A 26248-nucleotide genomic window follows, 5' to 3' on the forward strand; every position below is an offset into this window, starting at 1 on the left:
AGTAGACAGACATGAGATTTGGTATTCATTAAATACCTATTAGTACAGATTGACATTTTTTTCCCCTTTTGTGATACTGAGATTGAACCTGGGGCACTCTACCACTAAGTTTCATCCCCAACCCTTTTCATTTTTCTATTGTGAGACCTGGTCTCCCTAAATTGCCCAAGCTGGCCTCAAACTTGTGATCCTCAGGCCCTAGCCTCCCAAGTCACTGGGATTTAGAGGTGTGCACCTCCATATCCGGCACAGATTCATTTTTATGTGGATGGGAATGTACTATGACAGAAGCAAGGGTACACACACAAAAAGAAATAAAGAAAGAAGCAGAAAGCAATTGAACCTGGTTCTTACATACACAGTTAAAAACAAAAAGCAAAGCAAACAAGATGTCCCCATCAAATGTAAAAAAAATTTTATGGAGCGCTAAAAACATAGTAGTATGCCCAAGATAATGCTTCCTCTTCACTGCTTCATCTCCATATCAAAAATCAGTAAGTAAAACACAAGTCTAAATACTAAGGATATTTGTCCACAGTTACTTCACACCCATAAAATGGGAGAAATGTAGTTACTGTTACATATAAGGATTTCTCTGCAAGACACACAAAGTTTATACCAATTCTATTCAACAAGCACTGAAATGCTCAGTGTTATGACATATTTGTATTAGGTTTTCAACACATAGCTGTAATCACACCGGCACAGATACAAATTTGTGCTTTCTTTTTTTAATATTTTATTTTTTAGTTACAGGTGGATGCAATATCTTTATTTTATCTTTTTTTTATTGGTTGTTCACAACATTACAAAGCTCATGACATATCATCTTTCATACATTTGATTCAAGTGAGTTATGAACTCCCATTTTTACCCCAAATACAAATTGAAGAATCACATCAGTTACACATTCACATTTTTACATAATGCCATATTAGTGACTGTTGTATTCTGCTGCCTTTCCTATCCCCTACTATCCCCCACTATCCCCCCTCCTCTCCCCTCCCATCTTCCCTCTCTACCTCATCTGCTGTTGTTCAGTTCTCTCCCTTGTTTCCCACCCCCTTCCCCTCACAACCTCTTGTATGTGATTTTGTATAACATTGAGGGTTTCCTTCCGTTTCCATGCAATTTCCCTTCTCTCTCCCTTTCCCTCCCACCACTCGTCTGTTTAATGTTAATCTTTATGTGGTGCTAAGGATCGAACCCAGTGCCTCACGTGTGGTAGGCCAGTGCTCTACCTCTGAGCCACAATCCCAGCGCCCCCCCCCCCTGCTTTCTTGTATTTACTTTTGCACTGCCGCTTAAGGGAAATCTACTATCTCATTCTTTGTTTCTAAAAATGTACCACAACGTCAGTTGATGAGTCATGGGTCACACTCCAAATTCTTCTGTACCAAAGAAAGCAAGGCACAAGTTTTACACATCAATTGTAAAGGCTGTCTAATAAAGATAAGTTATAAATTAAGAGTTTTTTATGAGGTGATATGAGTTTTTTAAGATGAGAAGCTTCAAAATAAAATTGAGAATTCCGTAAGAATTGACAAAACAATTTTCCCTCTTCTAATAACTAGTAGTGTTTTGTTTCTGTTAATTCAGAACATAGAATATAAAACCCCACTGAAATACTAACACATACAAACTCAGGTCTTTACAGACTACACTCCCAGCATCATGAAAAGGCAAATTAACTGAGGAATGATTTCTCCAGATGCCTTGCTTCTCCTCTTAATTCCTTTCTACTATTGCTATTTAGCCATTTCACTGAGAGGGAAGAAGGGTGCAAAGGGAAGGAACTAGGTGGCTGGGGTCAAGAGGGAGATATGACATTGTTGGGGCTTGTGGTGTGATCCAATAGAACACTTGCCAGGCAGGTACAAGGTCCTGGGTTTGATTACCAGCATTGCATTCTTTTTTAGCAGTATTGGCTAAAAGTTTTCCTGGTGAAGACAAACTAATAGCTGAAGGGAAATCTGGAAACCAGCTCTACTATTACTAGCATGACCATTCAGATCCAACATGTTCAGATCTAACCATGTCACCTTATTTTCCTAAGATTTATTATCCTTTTCATTAATGTGTTTACCTGCTTATGTTTATAATAAATAACACATGCTCCTGCTCCCCCAGCACATAAACTCTATAGCAGGGTTCCTACTTACATTACTCATTGCTATATTTTCATTAAAGTCTGGCACATAATATGTATTCAATAAATATCCAGTCAAGGAAAAAAGCTTTCTTAGCTATCCTAGGATCTGCACAAACACGAAATCTGTTTTCAATTACAACTATTTTTTTTTTCCCTTTGGTGGTGCTGGGAATTGAACCACAACTACTCTTAACCTATAATAATAAATTTTACCCAATCTTGCTGTAAGTCTTTTTATACTTAAGTTTTATCATGCTGTATGAATAAACAATTTAAGAACTATTTTCTAGTCTATTTAATTGTCCCCCAGCACAAACTGATTATTTCAGGTGAACCCAAACCATAGAAAAAGAAAATTCAGACTTTATCATATTTAGGAGGCCAAAATTATAATGGAAACTTTTAAGAGGTAAATATTTCACAGGAAAAGTTAATACAATAAACACTAGTTAAAAGTTTGACTGTGATTGGCACTCTGATTTTACCATATGTATCAGTACATTTTTATTAATATAAGAAAAATTCTAAAGAAGGCTAACTTTGTGAAGAAAAACGTTTACTTTACTTTGCTCCCAGTTCTGCAGATTCAAAATGTGGCACTGGCATTGGTTTGGCTCTGGTGAGGACCACATGTAGGATGGCAGGAACACATGTGAAAGGGAGAGTCACATCTTGAAATAGGAAGCCAGAGAGGCCATTCAAGGGTCATGCTCAGGCTTGTATGACAACTGGCTGTTTAGAGGAGACTAATATTCCCTTCAAAGGCTTGCCCCCCAGCTGACCTAAGGACCTTCCATTTGGCCCTACCTTTTAAAGTTCCCACCACATTAGGGAACGAGTTCTAAACACCTGAACCCTTGGACGATATACTCAAAACTAGATTAAAACCAAAGAAGTAGGGATGGAGAGGGGAAGTTTTGGGGATTGATATTGGCCAAATTATACTGTTATATTGTGCATTGTGTGTATGCACAAATATGTAACAATAATTCCCATCAGTATGTACAACTCTAATGCACCAATAAAAAACATGGGGAAAAAAGATGGGTTCTGGGGGGTGGGGGGGAAGCCTACAGAACCATACTTCTGTATTAAAAAGACAAATAATGGATGATTCTCTTTAAATGAGGTACCTAAAATACTCAAATTCATAAAAACAGAAAGTAGAAGAGTGATTATTAGGGGCTGGGAGAGGAGAAAACAGAAAGTTCTTTAATGGTAGTTTCAGATTTACAAGAGGAAAGTTTTGGAGATCTGTTTCATGATAACATGAATATACTTAGCAAATGGTTAGGATGGAAATTGCATGTGTTTTTTAACCACAATAAAAGAAAAAAAAATGAAGCAATATGCTATTTTTCTGTTAAATTTCCATAATTTTTGCAGAATTCTCTTAATTTGAATCACTGAAAGTTTAGCATCTAAGTGAGAAGTGTTGTTAAGTACAAAATATTTCACCAGATTTCAAGTACTCAATACAGAAAGAAGTCAAATCTCATTAATAGTTTTATTTTGATATGTAAACACATTTTAAACATACTGCTTTGAATACATTTGAATACATTACATTTTTAAAAAATTTGCTATGCATTAAGAACAATAACTGAAGAGAAATATGAGGTCAATGAAATTGTGTTTGCTTCATTAGATTAATATTGGAGCACACTTATAGGTAGATGTGATAAAGTGAGCAGGGAGAGATTAAATATAGAATAACAGAGTTAATCCATGAAGCCTCTCCTGAAAGAGACATGAAGGATGGAACTTAGAGCATTAGGAAGAGTTAGCTTTCCAGAGATCTGAGACTTCAGTCCAGTAGGTGAGATAAGAAGGAAAGGGACTGAATTGTTAGAGAAATCATAGACCATCTCAATTTTCTCCATGAAATGATCAGATTATTTGCAGACCATAGAAGAGGTGGGGGTTAGACAAAAACTTGTGGATAAAATAAAGGTTTGGAATAATCTATGAGTGATGAAGAACAAAATCTTCATTAGAACCAAAAAAGCTGCATACATGATCAGGCCCTGCTTCTCTGGCCTCTGTGATTCTTCCAGCTCTCCTCTACCCCAACATGCCATCCACCTCCAACTGCATCTTCTAGAGAGGGTTCACCTGTGTAACACTATTCATCCACATATTCCCTCAAAGACAACTTCCTAAAGGAGGTTTCAGTGATATTCAGCTCACCAGAAATATCATTTCCCTTTATATCCCAACAACACACTACGCCAGCACTGTCTCAGAAACATGCAAACCACACATGTAATTTTACATGTTCTACTGACCATATTGTTTAAAAAAATAAGTGAGCAAATTCCTTTTAATACTTTAATCTGATATACCTAAAATATTATCACTAAGATGTGATCATTAAATTTATTAATGAGATATAATTTATGACTTTTTGTTTCTAAGTCTTCAAAATTTGATGTATATTTTACAATTACTGTATTTCTCAATGCAGACTGGCTACATTTCAAAAGCTCAACAGTCACATGTATCTAGTGACTATAATACTGGATAGCATAACCCATGGTATTTCTTCAAAGCATTCATCACAGTTTATAACTGTGAGACCTCTATCTATTATTTAATGAAAGCGTGTCTCAGGTCACTGTGGAAGCATTTCATAGGTACCAAATTGAGTGAGGGGAATGGAGAGGAGTAGAATGACAAATCCCTGCATGGAGAAAAACCAATGCTGGGGTGGAAGCAGGGTTAATCTGAAAATCAATGTGGGGGCAGAAGCAGGGTTAATCTGAACAACAGTGTTACCTGGCAGGTAAAGCACAAAGACAAATTCAAGAGATGCAAAAGTGCCAGTAAAAATATATTCCAGCTGCAAAACTGCAAGTCTAATGGATATTCATGCAACAGGGAAAGGGAGATGCAGTGGAATAAAGAAATCTGCAAACTATCTCTGTGAGAAGGGCATTGTACTATAATAAGTGTGGGAATAAGAGAGCTGAAAGGCTCCATAGAAGACTATGATCAGAGAACAGGATATAGAACTTTAAGAACATGTTTCTAATGTGAAAAACTTGAGGAAATAACAAACTACCAAATGAATGTTAAAACACAGTGGAAGTGAAGATCATAAGAGGTGAAGAGCCAAGTAATTGGAAGTCATGGATCTCAATAGAATTGCTTTGAATGTTAACTCCTCCACTGAATGAATGTCTTTTAAGAATTTAAATTTTTGCCCTTGAAAAAACTGTCATGTGTGTTCCACACAGCTCAATATGATCAGATGATATATGCTTAGGTATTGAATGAATATAGTTAAATTGAAAAAAATCAAAGTTCAAGCATTAAAATCATGTAGAAGAAAAGTATTCTCAAGATGAAAGGAGGATTTAAGTGAAAGGCTCCAATTTGTTTAGTAATTACATGGTTTAAGATTCTGATAAAGAATTAAATTTCAAATTTAACTGAAGATTGGCAGCCAAAATCCAGGCAAATATTTTCCAGATTTACTTTACTTTTATTTATAAAACAAATAACCAGCAGAGCCTTTGAAACCTTGATTATAGCCAAGTACAACTTATTTTACCTAAGACATGGGTTTTTAATTTTTGGGCACTTTGTTATTTAGAAGAACTCTAAGATTACTCTTTCAATAAAGAAAAACAGAAATTTCATTTGTTTTACACATGAAGACAACTTGCTTTTTAAATAGATATACAATGGTTGTTTTCTAGAATATTATTTGTCTATTACCTATTTTCTGCATTTGTCTCTATTTCTCGTTTCTCCTATCCAGCCTAATATTGGGGATAAAACAAAATTTTCCCTCACATAATTTCTCCACTAAGAAATATTAACTGCCAGAAGTAAAAGTCCTAAATCTCCAGGCTGTGAGATTAAATTATGCTTAAGCCCTATCTGCCCATAACATTTCTATTCAACTATCCTTATCAAGACTTCTGAGACTCTGACCTGGAGTATCAAGACTTCTGAGACTCTGACCTGGAGTTCTGTAATAATCAAGAGGACAAATGTATGATACAGCTGTTGTCAGTTTACTTCTGAACAATGCCATATCCCTATATAAAGGTCTGTTTCTCCTTACCACACCCCATAACGATGGTTGTAAAATGTGAGGGGGAAATGGTGGTGGTAGTGGGGAATTATGCAAATAATTGCAGCATCTGGCACTAAAATAGTTGAATCTTAAAAGCCATCAATCATGTATAATTCTTGCATCTTAAGTGTCCTAGCTAGATCAATTCTCTCTTGTTTTCCCTCTGACCAGGGATTATTCCAAAAATTTGGAAAAGTCTGTGGGCCAAGACAGATCAAAGCCAATGGATCTAATTCTCTTATGCATACATTAGTATTTATTTTTCTAAGTATTTGAGAATGCTGCAGTGAGCAAAACAGAATCTCTGCTCTGGGAAGAACATATTTTAAAAATAGAACCTAGGATACTTGCTTCTTTAAAATCATTACTAACTGAGCTGATGGGGTAGCTCAGTAGTAGAACAATTAATTGCCTAGTACCCATGAGAACCTAGGTGCCATCCCCAGCACCTCAAAATACAAAACAAACAACTAGGGGATCATTTATTATTATAATATATAGCATGAGTATTTGCTTTTTTAAAAATCCCTCTTAATAACATCTCAGGTTAACAGCTTTTTTTTTTTTTTAAACCAAAAACACTTACATGACTGCAGATTTTTGTGTTTTGTTATGAGGGAAAAAAACATACGATAGTTAGGCTAAAGGGATTTGTTTTGTAAAACTTCCAGGCCCTCTTAACAGGGATAATTTAGGCCCATCCAAGATGTGTATGTTTTACTACTCAGCCAACATTGCTTTCTAAACAAAGTAAAATCTATGAAATGAGACCTATGATTCTTCTAGAAACTTCATGGGGTTTGGATACAGGAAGGTAGCTCTGGGCCCGAAAGCAAAGGGTGAAGTAAATGAATCTGCATAACAAACTGTTTGGGTTTTGGTGGGGGCAATCAGAAAGGAGAGAAGGATAAGAGAACAGAGCAAAACAGATTATAAAAGCCTAGACTTCTCCTTTGATAGTAGCCAAAACACATTTTGAGGCTAGAGATGCCTGATGTTCAATGTCAACACTACCGCCATTGCTACACTATAAACTCCAACACCCCTTCTCCCAAAATCTCACCGTCTTCCCCCAAATCTTTCAAAAAGCTCCACCACTTCACACACTCCCACAAAGGCTTTATGGAAATTCTTTTTCCTTTTCTATTTTTTCCTAGCTCCTCTCAGATACATGCATCCAACAACTGTATAACAGACATCTCAACCATCTGTTTAGCACCTCACTGGGTGGGTTCCAAGCCAGAATTTATTTACCTTCCCTTCCTTACTTTGCCTTCAATTGTTTTTAACCGTCCTTCTCACAGCCTCCAACATTCCACCAGCTCACTAATGCCATCATCACTAAAGGAACAACTAATATTTATTGAGCAGTTGGAATGTACCAAGTATTGTGCCAAGGTTATTACGTGCACAATTTCACTTAATCCTCAAACCCTACTAAACAGGTACTATGATCATTTCCTAAATGTTAGGAAGTCAAAACTCAGCCCGGATAATAATTCTAAGGGAAAATGATGAAATTAAAATTTGACCTCTGTTCTGACTCCACAGCCAGCTAAACCAGAATATGCCTGTGCCCTAAGGCAAAAAACCTAGGAATCATCTTCTTCTCATTAATCCTATCTAGTCACTTAGAGTCTAGTCTCCTAAATGCAACATTATCTCTTTTTATCAATGCCTTCTCATGGAATGAGAACTAAGTCCTTACTACCTACCAAGTACTATTAAGTAATACATATTTTTCCCCAACTTTCACTCCCCAAACCCTAAGAGAAGAAGAACCCAAGGAACGAAGAAGTTAACTGGAGAGTAACAGAGCCTGATTCAAATCTGGATCATCTGAATTGAAAAATTTGAGCACTTAGCACCTACACTGTGACAATCTCCTTTGTCTTTACCTCCAATCTGGACCCCCATCATCCTTCAGACTGCTATAGATATCTTTTTGGAATGCAAATGTTGTTATGACATTCTCCTGCTTAAAACTGGCAGCTCTATATCACTGACCAGATAAAGTCCAAATTTCTTAATATGGTACACAAAACCTTTTAGTTTTCTGCTCAGGACAGCTTAATAAATAAAAATTTGAGTGCTTAGTGCAGGCAAGGCAAAGTGCTAAGTGCTTTGAAATGAATAACACACCAGCCCCTGAATCCTACTTCAACCACAAACATTGTATTCTCCAGCTGGACTACTCATATGCAGATCTCATAACCCAACATGCCAAAGATATATGTGTTTAGAATATATATGGCAAAGTCCAACACCAATTTTGAAAAGTGCCTATGTGAGTCCTCTCTAACAAACTCCAGGCAAAAAGATTCTTAAGTTGCCACAGCACTTTATTCAAATTACTGTCAGGTAATTAATTAGTAGAACAAAGGTATGGATCAGCTTCCATAAGTAAGAACTGACCTCTGCCATTAATGCCTGGCATGCATTAGGCACTTTATGAATAGCTAAATGAATAAACAATGAAAATTTCAAATTTAATGAAAAGAGCAGAAGAACAAGGCACAAATTAAGAAGTTAACACACAAGTACGCTGAATTAAAAGCAATGTTATTCTACTGTGGTTCGAACTTGGCCTACATTTTACCCCTATGGGAAAACTCACACATGTGGTTCTTGAACAAGCTTAAAAGGCACAACTTTGTTATTCCTGGCTCAACAAAGCTTTGACAGGCCAAACAGGATACTAGATCCCTCCCCTCTTCTTTCTTTACCTGCCAAAGTCCTTTGTCCAGAGGGGTATGGGGGTGGAAATCAAATTTATCAAAGTAGATAGAATTGATCTCAGATCCAACTTCATCAGTGTTGTTCACAATACATGCAAGAGAAAAATCAAAATCTGTCTTGACAACAGGGCCAATTTCCAAGTAAGTACTGTTGCTACAAGAATGCGAAATTCTTAAAGTGAAGGCAATTAATAAACCGGAGCTTACAAATGTTTCTCCTGCACTGCCACAGCTTTTCACCCACCTTCGTTTTTTCATTTCTGTGATTTTAAAAAGAAAAATCTATACGATGAAGCCCACGCACGAGTGTACTTTAGTATCTGCCAGATACAAATATCTGGATCCACAACCTTTAATGTAAACTGAAATACTACAAGAAACACTATATAAGTCAAAACTTATCTAAAACGTGGCATAAAGCTTTGAAAAGCTAGTGGGGGGTGTTTCCTAAGCGATGCTTTGTATGCAACTGCTTCCAAATCAAGATCTGTATTTTCAAATTACCCCCTGGAAGATGTCAAATCTGTCTTCTATTCTCTCCAGCCTAAAGGGAAAGGTGACAATTCACAGGCAACAGGCTGGGGCGAGAGAATGATCTCTCCCCATACCCTCACACAAGAACAAAATCCAACAGAAGGGTGGCTAATGCCACTCATTCTCGACAATGCATACACACACAAAATTTTTTAAACTCATCCACTCCTCTACCCTTCCTTAAAAAGCAAACGACGCAAAGATCTGCATCACGGTGGCCGCAACCACCAAATGCTAACAGCTGGGGGCCGCCCGCCTCCCACGCGCCTGCCCCGCGGCGATACCAGGCACAGGGCACCATCTCTGCCAGCCCCGCTCCCGGCTCCACGCTGTCCCCGCAGCCCGAGTTAGCGAGAGAAGCGGCGGAGGTCGGCGGCTCCGGGGCGGGCCGCGGCGCCGCTCCGGCCGCCTCCCGGGGCGCGGCGCCGCCCCACACCCCGCCGACGCCCGCACCTGAGGCGGCAGCCCGGAGCCGGCGAGAGGGCGCGGAGCGGGGCAGGCAGGGCAAAGTTACTCACTGGGAAAGCGCGGCTGCCTGGGGCTTACACCGGCTTCCAGCGCCGTAGCCCAGCGCCAGCTCCCGCTCTCCGCGGCCCGCTGAGGGAGAGCCAGGAGCCAGCTGGGCTCCTCTCTGCCGGGACTCGCCGCCGCCGCTGCCGCCGCGGATTTCCTGGCAAGAAGAAAACTCTGGCCAAGACTTCACTTCTCAACCGCCCCTGCTGCCTTCCCGGGGGCAAGCGCCAGGGCCGAGCAGCCCAACCCGACACGCACCTGGGCCAATCAGTCGCGGCGCGGGGCGGGAGTGGGCGGGCCAGAGAGTAGTTCCACCTATTCCAGAGCTCAGGGGGCGGGTTAGAACGGGCCGTCACTCCCAGGTTAGAGTGAACCCACTCCGCCTCTCGTCGCCCGCCCTCCCCCACCCGCTCTGGGCTGTCCCCGCCGCTCGCCTGATTCCCCTGCAGAAGACGCTGGAGAAATATCTGCGCGCACCCCCGACCGCGGCTAGAAGAGTCGAACAGCTGGGGAGGGAGGGAACGTCTAGGGGAGTAGGGGGTGGGGTGGGGTGGAAAACAAGTGGTGCAAGAAAGCAGAAATGTAGGTGTGTTGGGCGAGAGGACAGCTGGGGGATTGGCTGGGGTCTGGAGGGTGCAGGGGAGTGAGAAGGACTGATCTGCGAGGAAGAGCACCTGAAGGAATAGAGAGAGGAGATACGAAGTAAGAAGGGTGGAGAGTATGTCTGGTGGTGAAAGGCGGGGGCTGGGGCACCTGGGAACAAAGGTGAGCGGGAGGTTCCGCCAGTGAGGAGGTTTAAACAGCCCAAAGGGTGAAAGAAAAGGGAAGGTAATAGCGGGGAAGGACGTACTCCAAAGGCAGAGTGGATCCTAGGGGAGAAGGTTGACGAGGAGTTTCCTCACTCGTCCTCAAGAAAAAAAAGGGCAAACGCTTGTTCTTTGATCTAGTTGAAATGTGCAGCTGTAAAGAAACCCGGTGAGATAAATACCGTCCTACACCGTAGTATTGTTATTAAATTCATCTCTACGCAAATTAGCCCCCTCCTTTTTCTAGGCGGATTAACTATAGTCTAAGCCTGCTGTCCCACGCAAGGCCCGTGAAGACTGGGGTCCGGGAAGGGCTAGTCTGGAAGCTACACCGTCCCTCACGAGTCTAGTAGCAAGTCAGAGAGAGGCCCGACTGCCGCCCTAAGAAGGAAGGTGATTTGGGACGGTAGGTGAGACCCGCCCCCTTTGCCACCACGTGGGTAAGGTTCCAAAGGCAGAGCTCAGATTCCCATAGGCCTGTTTGGGCCTCGGGGTGAGGCCGGTGCCCGACCCGGAGCGGGTACCCTAACAGCGGGAGCGCCAGGTGAGCGACTCTGCCGCGCGCCTTCCTCCTTCCGAAGGCGGGGCCCTGGGGGCGGAGCCTCTACGCCACGCCCGGTGGCTGGGTTCCGGCGCGCCGCTGCGGCTCCTCCCCGCTCTTTGCGTCCTGGGCTCTTTCCGTCGGTCCTTTCTTCCTTCCTGCTTCGCCTCACGTTTCGCGATATGGGGCAGAGCCTCCGTTCTGCCAGCACCACCTGAGGATCCCGGAAACCGCCCCAGCGATGGAAGAGGATCAAGAGCTGGAGAGGTAACGGCCGAGGAGGCGGGTGGAGCGGGGCGGGCGGGCCTCGCTCGGCGAGGGAAGCGGGTGGCTGAGGGGCACGCGGCCCGGACCGGGCCCAGCCATCGCGGCCAGGCCTGGCGACACAACCGTATTTCCGGGCGCTGAAAAGAGGGAAAGAGAGCAGAGCGGGGTCCGTTTGGATAGAGCGGGAAGAGATGTGGATATATTTACGTAGAAATGTCCCGTGTAGTAGCTATCAGGGAGGGACGCCCCATTGGGAGACCAAAGTTACGTCCCAAACCGCCCTCCCCTATTGGTGTAAAGTCAGCCACCAGGCCGCGGTTCCCGAGTGATCGAGCCGCCGTGTTGAGTCAGGCCTGAGTCCCCGTAACTACCGCTCACGTTCCTTTCTGTGCAGACTGCTTATAAAGACTCCCTAAATGCTGAGTTCTTTTTCTCTCTACTACTAGACCTATATTACACCTTCCACTTCCTAGTTTCCTTAACCTCTTGCTAATGGAAGCCATAGTGGAGCTTGCACATTGATAATCTGTCGTTTTTATTTTTATACTAAAGCAGTCTGTTTTTCTAGCCTTTCAATTCCTTTTCATCTTCTGGCTGGGCCCACCCTATTCTAATCCTATACCTCTCGTGGCTACCAAAACCTTTTTCTTTTTCTGTTTCTTTTTCTTTTCTTTTTTTTTTTTTTTTTTGGCAAAGCTTTAAGTTTTTGTATTTTTCTGAGAAAACTCTCCTTGTGATCAGTGTGTATGAGCAGATGGAGTAGAGAGAAACTGGAGGCAGTAAGTTAAATATTTACTGATAGAAGTGGAAGCAGGAAAACGAGAAAGTTCTATGTAATTGTAGTAGGTTAATGTGTTGCAATCGCAGTATAGTATGGAAAAACGCTAGTCGCAAAACAGTATTCAGAATGATCTCATTTTTATAAAAAATATGTGTGTAGAAAAATATCTGGATTGAAGACCTCAATGGCTGAAGGCGAGAGGAAGACAGCCCTGGAAATGATCCAGGCTGCTGGAACAGATAGACACTGTGTGACTTTTGTATTGCACGAGGAAGACCATACCCTAGGAAATTCTCTGCGTTACATGATCATGAAGAATCCGGAAGTGGAGTTTTGTGGTTACACTACGACCCATCCTTCTGAGAGCAAAATTAATTTGCGCATTCAGACTCGAGGTGCTCTTCCAGCTGTAGAGCCATTTCAGCGAGGTCTGAATGAGCTCATGAATGTCTGCCAACATGTGCTTGACAAGTTTGAGGCCAGCATAAAGGACTATAAGGATCAAAAAGCAAGCAGAAATGAATCTACATTCTAGTCCCTTATTCAGGATACAAGGAGGACTATCCTCTAGGAAATTTTCTTCATGATTGTGCAGAATCCAGAATTAGAAGTTTGTGGTTACAGCATGCTTTATCCTCAGGTGTGGGATACAGCTGTTGGAATCCCTACAAGAACCTGTGTATTCACCTAATAAATTCCCTCTTTTATTTAAACTAATTCGACTGGTTTCTCTTCCTTACAGCCAAATGATCCTCAAGAATGACCCACACATACCTTTCTTAATTGGACCAACAATGAAAGTGAGGAAACTATGAGAAAATCAGGGCCCTAGACAAGGATTTTGATCATAAGAATTAAAAAGAATATTCATTCCTGCCTGGTTGGGGTAGTTAGGGAAGGGTGGTGGGTGCAATATAACATGACCCAGTAGACTAGTTGGTTTATAAAAGGAGGAAAGAAGATTGGAAGGGAACTTGGCTTCTTACTAGATTTGTAAGTGATAAGAATTGCATTCTTTGGTTGGTAGGTTGAGTAAAAGTGGGGAATTTGAGGGAATTGTGAGAATTCTGATTTTGCATAAGAGTTTAGTTGGTATCAAGTTCCATCTTTATAGTATTTATAGGATAGATACCAATTTACTTCTTGATTTGCAGGACATTAATAAAATATTTAGTCATGACCTGAGTAAGCCAAGATATTTTGATTGTTTTATAGGATAAAACTGGGATGACCAATAGGTATGTAAGTATAGCCCAGGGTCACATAGAAGACACACTGTTGGAATAAAAATAAGGGTGAGGAGAAGGAAAATTCTATGTTGGGTGGAAGTGACTTTTTTGGAAAACTTGAAATATTAATTGTATCACATCTAAGAGCCATCATATCTACTTCTTCAACTTGTGTCTCATAACTGTCCTACCCAACTTGCCTCTCAATTCACCCTACATATCTGTCAAACCTTAAACCCAAGGATTCCCTCACCCTTCGGAGCCCTGTGCTTTGGATTTTGATGCTGCTGTTCTCTTATTGGAACAGTTCCACCATACTCTAAGACAAAATTTTATTATTGTCAACCTCCCCAGCCTACTTTGGGAAACTTCTGTGTGCTTTTGTTAACACTTTGTCTTTCCTAATCTTGATATCAATTTACTTGGTAAAACACTGGATGAGTCTATGTAAGTACTTATGATGGGTAACCTTTCAGTCACTCACATTGACCTCTTCTAGCCTGCCACAGAGTCTACATTTCCAATACTGAGCCCATTTCTAAAGATTTCTATATTTACTGAGTACCTGGTTTGTACAAGACCTTGAGAATAGACTAGTGGATGAGGCACAAAGGTTCCTGTTCTCATAGAGCATGCATTATAAGGACAACATTCAAGAAATAAAGTTGTATTTTTGTTAAAGAAACAAATATAGGGTCAAGATAAAAACACGAGAGTAATCTACTTTAGGTACAGAAGTCAAGGAAGGTCTCCCCAGGGTTATAGGAAGAGAAGGAGTTAGCTGTGCAATGTTGAGAGAAAATGCATTCCAGAGGAATAATGTATGTAGGTCCTGAAGTAGAAAATTGGTTTGAGGAATTAAGGTATTGGAAAAAGATTTGCTCGTGGGCTAGGGTTGTGACTTAGCAGAGCACTTGCCTAGCATGTGTAAGACACTGGGTTTGATTCTTAGCACCACATAAAAATAAATGACCATTGATAAATTTTAAAATATTAAAAAAAAAAAAACAAGATCTGCACATCTGTAACTTAGTAGGCAAGGAGGAGAAGGACCTGTCCTTTTGATTCAGAGGAAGGAAGAGCTAGCATGGTAAGGAGGTTGAATTTTAAGTACAGTAGGAATGCCATCTTGATTACTTTAATTACATACAACTTGGAGAATGTATTATAGGGAAGCCAGAGAGACAAACTAAAGAAGTGAAGTGGCCTGGGAAGTGATAAGCTAAGAATGAGAAAAAGGGTGGATTTGAGATGATATTTTTTAACTGAATTGGTGGACCTCAGGAATTGGGTCTGGAAGGTGAGGAAACAGAAAGATGATTCCCATCTATGTTTGTGGTCTAATTAATAAAATGGGGAAACTTAAGTGGGATGAAAGGTAGAAAAGTTCCAGTTTGAACATTATAGGCAGCATATATGAGTTATCTAAGCTGGAGATAAACTTTGAGTCTTCACCATAAAGAGGATGTAAATCTTCAAAAATCTGAGAGTAGCAAAGAAATGAGAGCAAGACCAAGCCCTAGGTAACCTCAGTATTAAATTGTGACTAAACAAAGAGTTGATTGGTGAGATAGCAGGAAAGTCTGCCAAAAGTCGAGTTGTGAAAGCCAAGCAAGACTTTCAAAACAGGAGAGTGATACTGAATGAGTCAGAGAAGCACCAAGAAATGTCATTTGGAATTGGCACGTAGGTTACAGGGCTGAGAGTAGCATTAGTTTAGTAGTAGCATTTAGTGTCTAAAAGGGTAAAAGTGGGCTGGGGACATGACTTAATGGTAGAGCACTTATCTGGTATGTGCAAAAAAGTAAACGTTAACACTCACTATGTAGAGAGATGGCTTAGTTTGAGTTTTCCAATAAGAAAAGTACTCAAGGCATTCGAGAAGTCGGTTTAAGTGAGAGTAGGGATGAGGAAAGATCAAAGTCATGGGACAAGAATAGAAAATATTCTCTTAGGGTGACAGATTCTAGAAACCCAGGGTCAGTGTAAGGGAATTAACATCTGCAGATGTAAGGAAGCCCAAAAGGGGTAGTGGAGAAGGAACAAAAAGTTCTTTGCCTCTTCCAAAATTTTGCCTATGGGTAGACTTATAAGCATAGTAAGTAAGATTATTTACATGAAGTTTAATACTGAATCCAAGAACTGTCAGGAGATGAAAACAAAGTTCAATTAGTGGACATGGAGGTATAGAAAGATGATAGTAGGCTGAAGTAATTAGCACACATGGGAAATGGACCTGCTGGTGACCACCACCACATCTTATTACATCATTGTGCATAAAGAGTTTATTATCATTAGTCATGTGACATGCAATCTTGAATCTGTTTAGGTTAACCATAACAAGTCCATTTAAAACACATTCAGAAGGCAGATGGGAGAAGGTAGAAACTGAGTGCAGGGTAGATAGGATAACCAAGAGAGGCCCAGACCGTGGAAGGGATCATTGCATAAAGTCTGTAGGGACCAGGGAAAGACTAAGTTGGTCTAAGACAGGGTGAGAAAGATGGACATGAAACATTTATTTATATAAACAAAAAAATCACTTGATCAGTATCTGATTTGCCTTCTAATAGCATTTCACTTGAAATAGGCTGATGTATTATTAATAATTCAAGATCAGAAATTCTGACCAACTATAAAATACTATGCCTTTTAAAAAGCCAATAATTAAATAATGATTGCATACCAAAGGCTTTTAATATATAATAATTCTGAGTACTTGCTTAGCACTTTCTATTTTCAGAGTATTTTACAAACTAGTTATTTATAAACTACATATAGCTGTAACATCTAAGTGTTCTAGTTAATTGGCATCATGCACAGGCTAATGCAAAATCTCTTAGAGAAGAAAAGGTGTCTATTTAAAAAGTGGATCTATTGCCAGGGTCAGTGGTGCACACCTGTAATCGCAGCAGCTCAGGAGGCTGAGGCAGAGGATTGCGAGTTCAAAGCCAGCCTCAGCAAAAGCAAGGAGCAAAACAACTCAGTGAGACACTTTCTCTAAATAAAATAGCAAAAATAGGGCTGGGGATGTGGCTCAGTGGTCATGTGCCCCTGAGTTCAATCCTCAGAACACCCCCTCCCCCCAAAAAAGTGATCTGTTCAGTACTGACCCAGGGTATCTTGTTTCAAGAAATATGAAAGCATGTCAAGTTCATGACCCATAATTCCCCACCCTTCTTTTCCTTTCTTTTAAGTGTAAAAAGATTATATTCTCCAGCTCACTAGACAAAGTAATCTTGGTTAGCATCATTTAGATTGAGATAATCTTTGTAAGTAACACCCTTCACACCGGGCTTCTAGAAAGTTTGCCCAAATCTTCTATTTCTATTCTGCTTTCAAGGACCTACAAAAATTAAATCTAGCGTTTTTCTGCTCAAATTTTTACTGTTAGTTTTCCTTTTGCTACTTGAAATGTTTTAACTTCTACTGGAACAATTACTATGTTGGTCTTTTCTTTCGTTCAATAATGAAGTTTCTCCCAAATTTACATTATTATTTATAGTAAGTATATGCCTAATAGTAGCACAGTCCTGAGATATGGTGGAAATAAGAGAATATGAGTATAATGTAATCTGTCCTAAAAAAATCTTATGTGGTTTTGGACCGGGCATGAAAAAGAAAATAGATTGTATTTATAGTGGTGAGTAGTAAATGCTGAACATAGAATGGAATGTGTGAGAGACACTATTGAGGCAATGATTATTTCATGAGCACCCATTCTGTCAGCCACTGTGCTAGACACTGAGGGTCTGCCTTCTGGGAACTCATGGGATATTGAAGTTGATGGGTTGATAAAGTAAATGTCCACAATAATTGGGTTTCCTCTTTTTTTACGATATTGATGGACCTCTATTTTATTCATTTATCTATATGTGGTGCTGAGAATCAAACCCAGTGCCTCACACATGCTAGGCAAGTGCTCTACCACTGAGCCACAACTCCAGCTCCTAGGTTTCCTCTTTTTCAGTGTAAAGGACCCATTATAATTCTTGAGCTAGGAAATGCCATAAAGTTTTATTTTTTTGTCTCATACCCATGTGCAGAATGGATAAATGAAAGGGAATACTGGGAGATGCAGTGTTAGAGGGCATTTGTAATAGTTGAGGTATAGTGTAAATATGATTTTCTATGGCATAATGGTAGGAATGGAAATAGAAAATTACTGAAAAATAAAGTAACTTAGAAACAAACATATGGGTAAAGGTGAGAGAAGGGTTGAAAATGACTCCAAAGTTCTTTGGGACTCCATATTCATGTTGATTTACCCCTTAGGTTTTTTTGTTTGTTTGTTCTTTTTTTTTTTTTTTTAATTTGCTTTTTGCTTTCCTTTATTCAGTAGTGAAAAATATGAATACAGTGAGAAAACAATGCTGTTTTCTTTTAGAATTCACCAGAATTTTCATAATCTCAGTGCCTGATTAATTTTTACAATTGAATGTGATACCCATAGTTTTCTTGCCACTTCCTCACAACCAAAAATCAGCAAGGCCAGGTTTATAATGTCCTCTTCCCTGGCCTGTCTAGTACTAAACTAATAAGAATACATAGGCTTAACAACCCTTATCTTCCCATTCTGTACCAATATCACAATAATTCTAATACTTTCTAAGGATTCAAATCTAGGGCCACAGATTGGGAGTGGGGAGAGGATCAGGGAAGGGAGCAAACTGACTCTTGCTGCCGTCTGCTTTCCCAGGTTTCTCTATTCAAAGGGAACATTTCATTTATTCATCCCATAAATATTGAGCACACACTGCAGTCACAGTTTAGGAACCAGGATACAGCAGGGACAAGTTAGTTCATAAACAGTTGTATTTTCTAATGGTAGAGGTAGAAATAAGCAAATGTATAGATATAATCCATTTTCAGGCAGTCACATAAACAGAAGTAAAAGAAGGGTAGCAGAGAGGAGAAAGCACTGAAAATTTTGAGTAATCAAAGGAGGCCTTTCTCAGGAGGTGTTGTTTTAAGCAGAGCACTAAAAGGAAAGACTAAAGATAAATGAAAATAAGACCAGAATTTTTTTTAAATGAGCCTAAAATTATTCAGCAATTAAAAGGCAAAATTATGAACCTTTTTAAAGGAATAAATTTTGTAGTTCAACTATGTGTGTGGTTTTTATTAGTGCCCAAGTTTATGTAACTTAACTTTGATTTGTATTTAGCTAATAGTTATAGAAAAGAGCATTAGTTACTATATAGGGTAGTAGGCTATTGTAGGTGTTTCAGACTAGTTGATACTTGTGTCTATATTTTGTGGGGAAGTTGTTTTTATAATGGAGCTTTGTCTTTTTCTTGGTAGTTTTTTTAAGAAAAGAAGTACATTTATACCTTAATAACTACCACTGTAGAGGTTTCTGGACCCTAATGGATATGGAAATCTACCAATGCTGAAGTCCTTCATATAAAATAACATGGCATTCATGTGTATCCTGTATACTTTAAATCACCTCCATCTTTCTTACAATACCTAATAAAATATAAATAGTTATTATAATTGTTTAGGATATAATGACAAGAAAAAAGTCTACACATGTTCAGTACAAACACAGTTTCTTTTTTCTGAGTAGTTTTCATCCATAATTGGTTCATTCCACACATATGGGACCCATGGATGTGAAGGGGATACTTAGAAATGGAAATTGAAATGTTGGGGATCTTGGATACCTTTTCAGTCTAAATAACTGAGGCAGTGTAGCATAGAAGTTACAAGCTGTTGTAATCACACTGCCTGGAATTTTTTTTACTACATTTGACCTCTTTGTGCGCCTGAGTTTCTTCATCTGTAACATTGGAATAACAATAATACTGTATATGGATGCTTTAACTATTTAGATAATATATTCAAAGTGATTGCTTAGGACAGTACCTGGCCAATATAGCATACTTTTAATCAATGTTAGCTATTAATGTTACTGTTATTATATGATATTGGACAAGCTGATTGGGTCATGTTTCTTAGTGAAAACGTTGGGGGGGAAGGTGATTTTTTTTCTTTTTTTTTAACTTTCTTTAGCCCAAAGCAGCACTGTAATATGAATTTGAGGAACCCTATATGGTAGGTTCCCAGTCTATTAAAACTCTTTAAGAAAAACAGTATTTTGAAATAACATTCCTGTTAATAGAATAGATAAAAATCAAGTAGATTAATCAAGTAGATTAGGTTTCTTATTATTTTCTTTTTTCAAGGTAAAGTAAGATCTTTCTGGAACATTCATAATCTTCCCCAAGCTTCTAGATAAGGAAGAAAAAGCAAGTTCTGTAGCAGATGGATACCTGATCTAGTGCCAGGTATCTGAAATGTTGGTAGGAAGCTGGGGCTCAATCTAGGTCAGTGAGCATAAAACTGCATAAAATAGACTATATTGATATTTTATCAAATAATTTCTGTTTCCTTATAAATTCCCTGTTCATTATGCATATGTCAAAGAAAAGCTACCTGGATGCTTTTCTAAGTTTTACCTTTTTGACTTGGGTCAAACCTGAAAAAAATTAAAGATAATGCATCATCTAAACAACTCCATTAGAAAATCAAATTGCCTGGAGTATCTAATCAGACAGAGGCTAGACCAGTAGACTTAAACAACCTTTGGGGTTGGGTTTGTTTTGTTTGTTTTTCTTTTTCAAGGGTGGGAGAGACTCTAGGGACTTCTTTTTTCAGGGCAATATCATATAGAAGCAAAGGGTGGGTAGTCCTCTGAAGTCAGAGAACTTGGGATCCATCACATCCTAGCTTGTGAATGTAGGTGAGTGACAGCCTTTCTGAACCTCCAGTTTCCTTATCTATAAAATTGGGTGAATAACACCAAAGCACCAGGCATGGTGGGCACACTTGTAATTTCAGCCACTCCAAAGACTGAGGTGGGAGGACTGCAAGTTTAAGGCCAGCCTGGGCAACTTAATGTAACCCTGTCTTAAAAAATAAAAAGGGCTGGGGATGCAGCTCAGTAGTAGAGTACTCCTGGGTTCCATCCCCAATTCTGCAAACAAAACAAAAAAAAAACCACTTGGGCTGCAGTCCAGGTGTTATCTAGACAGCAAGGTAGCCTTGAAGTGTGTGGGGGGAGGATTTGCCTTCTTGCTCAATCACTTATTGCTATGGCAGTTAGCTTCCCCCAGAGCAAGCAATCCAAGAGAGTTGGAAAACCCTAGACAGAAACTTGTCTTTTTAATATCCTTATCTCAGAAGTGACATCCAGTCACTTCTGCTTTATTCTCTTTGTCAGACATGAATCAGTATATCTAGCCCACACTTAAGAGGGAATCACACAAGCATCTGAATATCAAGAGGCTGAACCATCCCAGAGGCTATCTACTATGACTACTTTCTCTAAAATATAATGTGCATCTATATAGAACCTTCTGTCACTTTCTATCTACTTACCTTGATTTATTCCTTCATAACACTTTTTGTTCACTAACATTGCATTATATTTTCACTTGCTTATTGTCGAACTCGACTTAAATATACTTTGTCCTCATTTGCCTTTCTATTCCCAACCCCTAAAACTGGGTCAGGCACTTGGTAGTCTGAATGAATGTATGTATGCATGATCAAATATCAGTGCTACAACAGGGAGGGAAAAAAAGTAGAGGACGTCAGCTTTTTCTCATGCTACATCTTTTATCGTCTATTGATCTAAAATAAAAGTAGGTATCTCCCACTTGAAATTGATCAAAAGTCTTTTTTTTTCCTTTTTAATGTGCTGAGAATTGAACCTAGGGTATGCTAGGCAAATGCTCTAGCATCGAGATACATTCCCCAGCCCAAAAGATATTTTTATTTTATAATACCAATATAGTGACTCAGATTTTCCTTGAGATCTTGTCCCCACAGAACTCCAGTGGAGCAGAAGTTGTAGGATTATTGTTTTGAGTGCCATGGAGTGGAATTCTGTGGATTTGATTCTAAGATATGCTGCTATGTCATGGTCAAATGGTACATTCCCTAACCACCTCTCTCATAAGCCTTTTATTACAAATAACATTCCTTTGGTAAAAGATAGAATGCCTGCGTTTTTCCCCCCATCAGCTATTTAAAGTCCTACCATGTTCCAGATACTAGTGATACAAAGATGAATCTCATTTGGCTCCTGTTTTCAGAGTTTTCATTCTGATTGTGCCAAAGAGTCATGTCTGAAAGATAGGTATCATTGCTTTCAACTTTCCCATGCCCTTTAAAATTGTAGTTCCACTGTAATCTCAGCCACTTGGGAAGCTAAGGCAGGAGGTTTGCAACTTTGAAGCTAGCCTGAGCAATTTAGTGAGAACCTGTCTCAAAAAAATTTTTAAAAATCTGGAGCTGTAGCTGAGTGGGAGAACACCCCTGAGTTCAATCCCCAGTGCTGTAAAGAGTGCCAGAAAATAAATTGCAGTCCATTTCCCCAGGACCCTTCCCCTGCAATGTATTTTCTATAACATCTACTGCTTTCTAATGTGTGTGTATGTATGTATGTATGTATATTTGTGTGTATCTATCCATCTGTATGTATGTGTGTGTATATATATATATATACACACACACACGCACACACACACACTCACTACTTTACCTATTGTGTTTTTGTATAATGTCCATCCCCCCACCATACATACTATAACATAAGTTCCATGAATGCAGAGATTTTAAATAGAAGATGGATTCTTAAGTTTGTTTATTAAATACTTTAAGACTTGAACTTGAATTTTAAAAACTGAGAAAACAGTCTGTTTTGAGTTGATTTGTGGTTGTATGTCTTTAGCTCCATAATCTTTCATATATAGATGACAAGAGACTGGGCCTGTCCAGGAAGAGTCAGACCTAGGAGTTCATTGAAACTAAAATGCCCTTAACCAGAACAGACAAAGATAAACTAACAGGGGAATAGCCTGCACAGTAGAAACCAAGCACATCTGTCACGTATTGCCAGGTAGGTGAGTCCAGAGGGGTAACCGGAGCTGAGAATTGTTCATGGTGCTTATACACATGTAAGAAGGCAGGAGTCTGGATTTGGAAGGCCAAGTCTGGGTGCAAGAGAGGTCCTCTTACATAAATAAGAATTGACCCCCAAGACAAACATTGTTGGTTTTGTGAACACCTCTATATACCTACTACATATTCTCAGATTTGGGGCATTCATAGGCCCATATTTCCAAAACTAAAATTTAATGGTGTTTACTGATATAGTAACTCAAGTTTTATTTTGTCCTTTCTTTGCAAAATGGACTTTCCTTGGCTTTGCTGAAAAATTGTCAGAAATCTTAGACTTTCTATGGCCTGAAGCATATGAAGTACAAAACTAAGCATCCTTGACATCGATTGTGTCATTTTTATCAAATTTGCTCCACAATATACATAATAGACTCTTGGAGTTTTTCCCTTGTATCCTCATGAGCATTTTGTCCAAAGGCGTTCATTTCTTACCACCATATTAGGTAAGTTATATGAGATCTCAGAATAAAATTTAATTGGAACTCAGAGTTCAAGGATCACACATCACTGAGATTCCTCAAATAAAGTTATTCAGATCCTGGTTTGCTTACTTAAGAATAAATCCTAGTGCTTGAAATACTTAGCAGAGTTTTTTCTTCAAAAATAATCAATAAAAAATCAGAGACGTAGCTTCAATTGTCACTATATTCCATGTAGATGAGAAATGTTCTTTGTCAAAGTAAATGAGTTGGATTTATGTTCTGCATCGGACCTTGTAATCTAAGTCTTTCAGTCTTGGTAATATAGTTTTATTCTTGCTTTCTGTTCATTTATCTGTTTACATGTTAAAGATTGTACTTTGCCCTTAAATGGTTAGGAAAAAAATAGGAATTCTACGGGTTTATAATTAGAAATTGTTCTGCTGAAAATGTCTGTCTTTAGGAGTGTTAGCCTACAGGTGTGCCACTGTCTGCTGCCCAGACTTGTAGCAAGCAAGCAAGCAGAGGGTTCCCTTCCTATTTGCTTTTCTAATAGGTTGGTCCCCATCTGAAATATGTGTTTCAGAACAAGCCAGGACATGAGAAAGCCAACTAGGCTTATTCCTAGTCAAAAACAGATGGCCTAACAGCCACGTAACTGTGACTATAAGAATCATTTGATTCAAGTGGGGAAACCAGTTTAATCCTCCAAGATAGATAGTGTTTTTCCCATTTATAGAAAAGGAAACTGAGATCTGTTATATGGCTAGTGAGTGGACAGGAATCAGGACTGCCTTACTCTTTAGCTCAGTCTTCAGTGGCCATCATGCTGCCTGGGTTAACCCTCCACATAGGAAGACCAGGCTATGCCAGGACATAAGCTCTAAAGAGTTGAGTTTAAGAAAACAACTTGTTCCCAGTAATCCTTGATTGTTTCTAAGTTGAGGCTGAAACATTGGAAATGGGACTGCTTTTTATAAATCTTAATCATGAAAAGAGTTAACTAAAGAGAGTATTCAGTTAAGGACCAAGATACAGGTTAACTCAGTTGGCATGGTAGGAGATCACAAGTTCAAGGCCAGGCTCAGCAAATTAGTCAGACCCCTGTCTCAAAAAATAAAAGAACTGGGGATACATAGCTTAATGTTCAATCTCCCCCCCCCACCCCAGCCAAAAAAAATGACATTTTCGTTGGGCACAGTGACCGTGCCTGTAATTACAGACAGGAGGATCACATGTTCGAGGCCAGCCTGGGCAACTTAACAAGGGAGGCCTTGAGTCAAAATTAAAAAATATATATATAAAGGGCATAGCTCAGTGCTAGAGTGCTTGCCTAGTGTGTGTAAAGTCCTGGGTTCAATCCTTATTACTCCCCTACCTGCTGTATACACACATAATAGAAAAAGAAAATGCTAACATATGGGGAACTTTCACCTTGCATTTAAAATATACATATACACAGCATTTACTTAATGATTCTTTACCTGAACATTTTAATTCATTTTGGAGTTTTTCCTTGCAAATTATAGTAAAAAAAGAGCCTTGTAAATACTTACATTTCGGACCTCTTTGGAAATACTGCATGTGTAGGAATTAGTAAAGAAGTTACATATGTGGGCCCAATTTCTGTCAAGCAAATACTAGGAAAAAAATGTAAATTTGGGGAGTTAATATTTCAGATGATATATGAAAAGACAGTCCAAAGCATTGAAAATGCAGTGCCCTTTTTTGTAAGCATCAGTGTATTAGACTTTGGGAAGAAGCCAGATTATGTTGTTCGAATAATCAGCATGAACTATCTTACAATTTTACCATGAACTCTCAGTTGCATACCTTTTCTATTTTAACTTGGTTCTAAACTCTTTGTTAGCATTTCTCCGTCCAATTAAACTTGCTTTTCATCCCTAAGAATAATTCATGTTTTGCTAGTAGGTGAGATGATTCGAATATATACAGCTAGGAGAAGATTGAATTTGATGTTTTTGATACCTTGTAAAACAAGTCTCAGAATAAAGTTCTACATTTATTAAAGTTTTTGGTTCTTGGTTGTTTTACAACCAGTTCCTGATGCCAAAATCTCCAACTGTATTATTCTCTATGGTTTGTTTCTTTTAGCAACTGAAGGGGCTAGGGGTGTAGCTCAGGGATAGAACATTTGCCTAGCATGTGTGAGGCCCTGGGTTTGATCCCCAACACCATATAAAACTAAATAAACAAAGGTATTATGTCCATCTTTTGGCAACTGATGTATAATATGATATAAATATTGGATTTTTAGATTTGGGACCTCTTTGGAAATACTGCATGTGTAGGTATTGATAAAGAAGTTACACATATGGGCCCAATTTCTGTCAAGCAAATACTAGGAAAGGATTGTAAATTTTATATATATATATATATAAAATATATATTTCAGATGATGGAATTTTCTATACCTTGGGTTTTTCTACAGTAAAGATTAGTCCTTATGAGCTGTTCCTTCCCTTCATTATTTCTTCATTATTTCTACAGTTTTTCTAGTGCCATTGAATTCAGCGTCAAGAATGTGTTTACATTTCACCAAACTCTACAATCTCAGCCAGCTAAGGGGAAGCATCTCTGGGGACTTTGAAAGTCACTATAAAACCTTATTTGCACAGTTGTGCAGTTTGGGTATACTTGTTTGGTAGACCAGTAAGTTCAATACTTTGAACTTTTGTAAACATTCTTCTCAAAGGAGCAGTGCTCAGAAGTTAGGTTTGTGTGTGTGCTTAACTACTTAATTTTATTACCTACTTTATAGAAACAGAGGTTTTTCCAAGCACTTGTATACATATTAACTAATATATTTTCTTAATTGTGAAATGGGGTTTGAAATTGCTTGTCCTACTCAATTTCATCCCTGTATAAATTAATAACTGAAAAACAACTTCACACTTGAAGTTGTAGGGTTTAAGAGTCAAGAATTTACTGATTGGTTTTACAAAAATATAGTAGATAATTGTACTTAATTCTTAGTGTAGAAAAGATGATGTGTACCTATATGGTAGTATTTTTTTTAATACTACCCTCAAAGCGTTCTTTGCTACTTATGGTATGAAAGACAAAAAATGCCTAGCAGCTGAGATGAGGCTAGTTCTGGCAATTCACATGGCAGGAGGAAAGCACCTTCACTCAAGCAGGCTACACCCTCAATCAATAACTCTGGCTCCATTATCTCTTGCCTTGC

General features: G+C 39.1%; 3 protein-coding genes across 6 annotated transcripts in view; 2 read left to right on the top strand and 1 right to left on the bottom strand.

Moving 5' to 3' along the window:
- Window positions 1-10447, bottom strand: part of LNX2 (ligand of numb-protein X 2) — a 73076-nt gene extending 62629 nt beyond the window's left edge. For 2 of the 4 annotated variants that reach the window (XM_081298133.1, XM_081298132.1), the window contains exons 1-2: window positions 10030-10447; window positions 8966-9045 (exon numbers count right to left, since the gene is read on the bottom strand). The gene's annotated coding sequence lies outside the window, so the exon portion shown is untranslated. The remainder of the gene's footprint in view (window positions 1-8965; window positions 9046-10029) is intronic. The other 2 variants (XM_081298131.1, XM_081298134.1) reach the window with 1 other exon arrangement.
- Window positions 10448-11507: 1060 nt separating this feature from the next.
- On the top strand, window positions 11508-13136 carry POLR1D (RNA polymerase I and III subunit D). The gene is made up of 2 exons (XM_081298161.1): window positions 11508-11638; window positions 12579-13136. Exons 1-2 carry the CDS (start codon window positions 11613-11615, stop codon window positions 12952-12954), a joined length of 402 nt encoding a protein of 133 aa, XP_081154287.1. The 5' UTR covers window positions 11508-11612; the 3' UTR covers window positions 12955-13136.
- LOC308651217 (protein POLR1D) overlaps window positions 11508-26248 on the top strand; it is a 39001-nt gene continuing 24260 nt past the window's right edge. Inside the window, exon 1 of the mRNA XM_081298169.1 lies at window positions 11508-11638. Coding sequence (XP_081154295.1) covers window positions 11613-11638 — 26 coding nt within the window. The 5' untranslated portion in view covers window positions 11508-11612. The remainder of the gene's footprint in view (window positions 11639-26248) is intronic.

The sequence above is a fragment of the Spermophilus citellus genome, assembly GCF_964194105.1.
Source record: "Spermophilus citellus genome assembly, chromosome: 1".
NCBI classification, from domain to species: Eukaryota; Metazoa; Chordata; class Mammalia; order Rodentia; family Sciuridae; genus Spermophilus; species Spermophilus citellus.

Bases quoted from the DNA above. Each gene is read 5' to 3' on its own strand.
- POLR1D (XM_081298161.1), top strand. From the start codon at position 11,613: ATGGAAGAGGATCAAGAGCTGGAGAG. The intron at 11,639-12,578 runs GTAACGGCCGAG...ATATGTGTGTAG, and splicing joins GAGGATCAAGAGCTGGAGAG to AAAAATATCTGGATTGAAGA.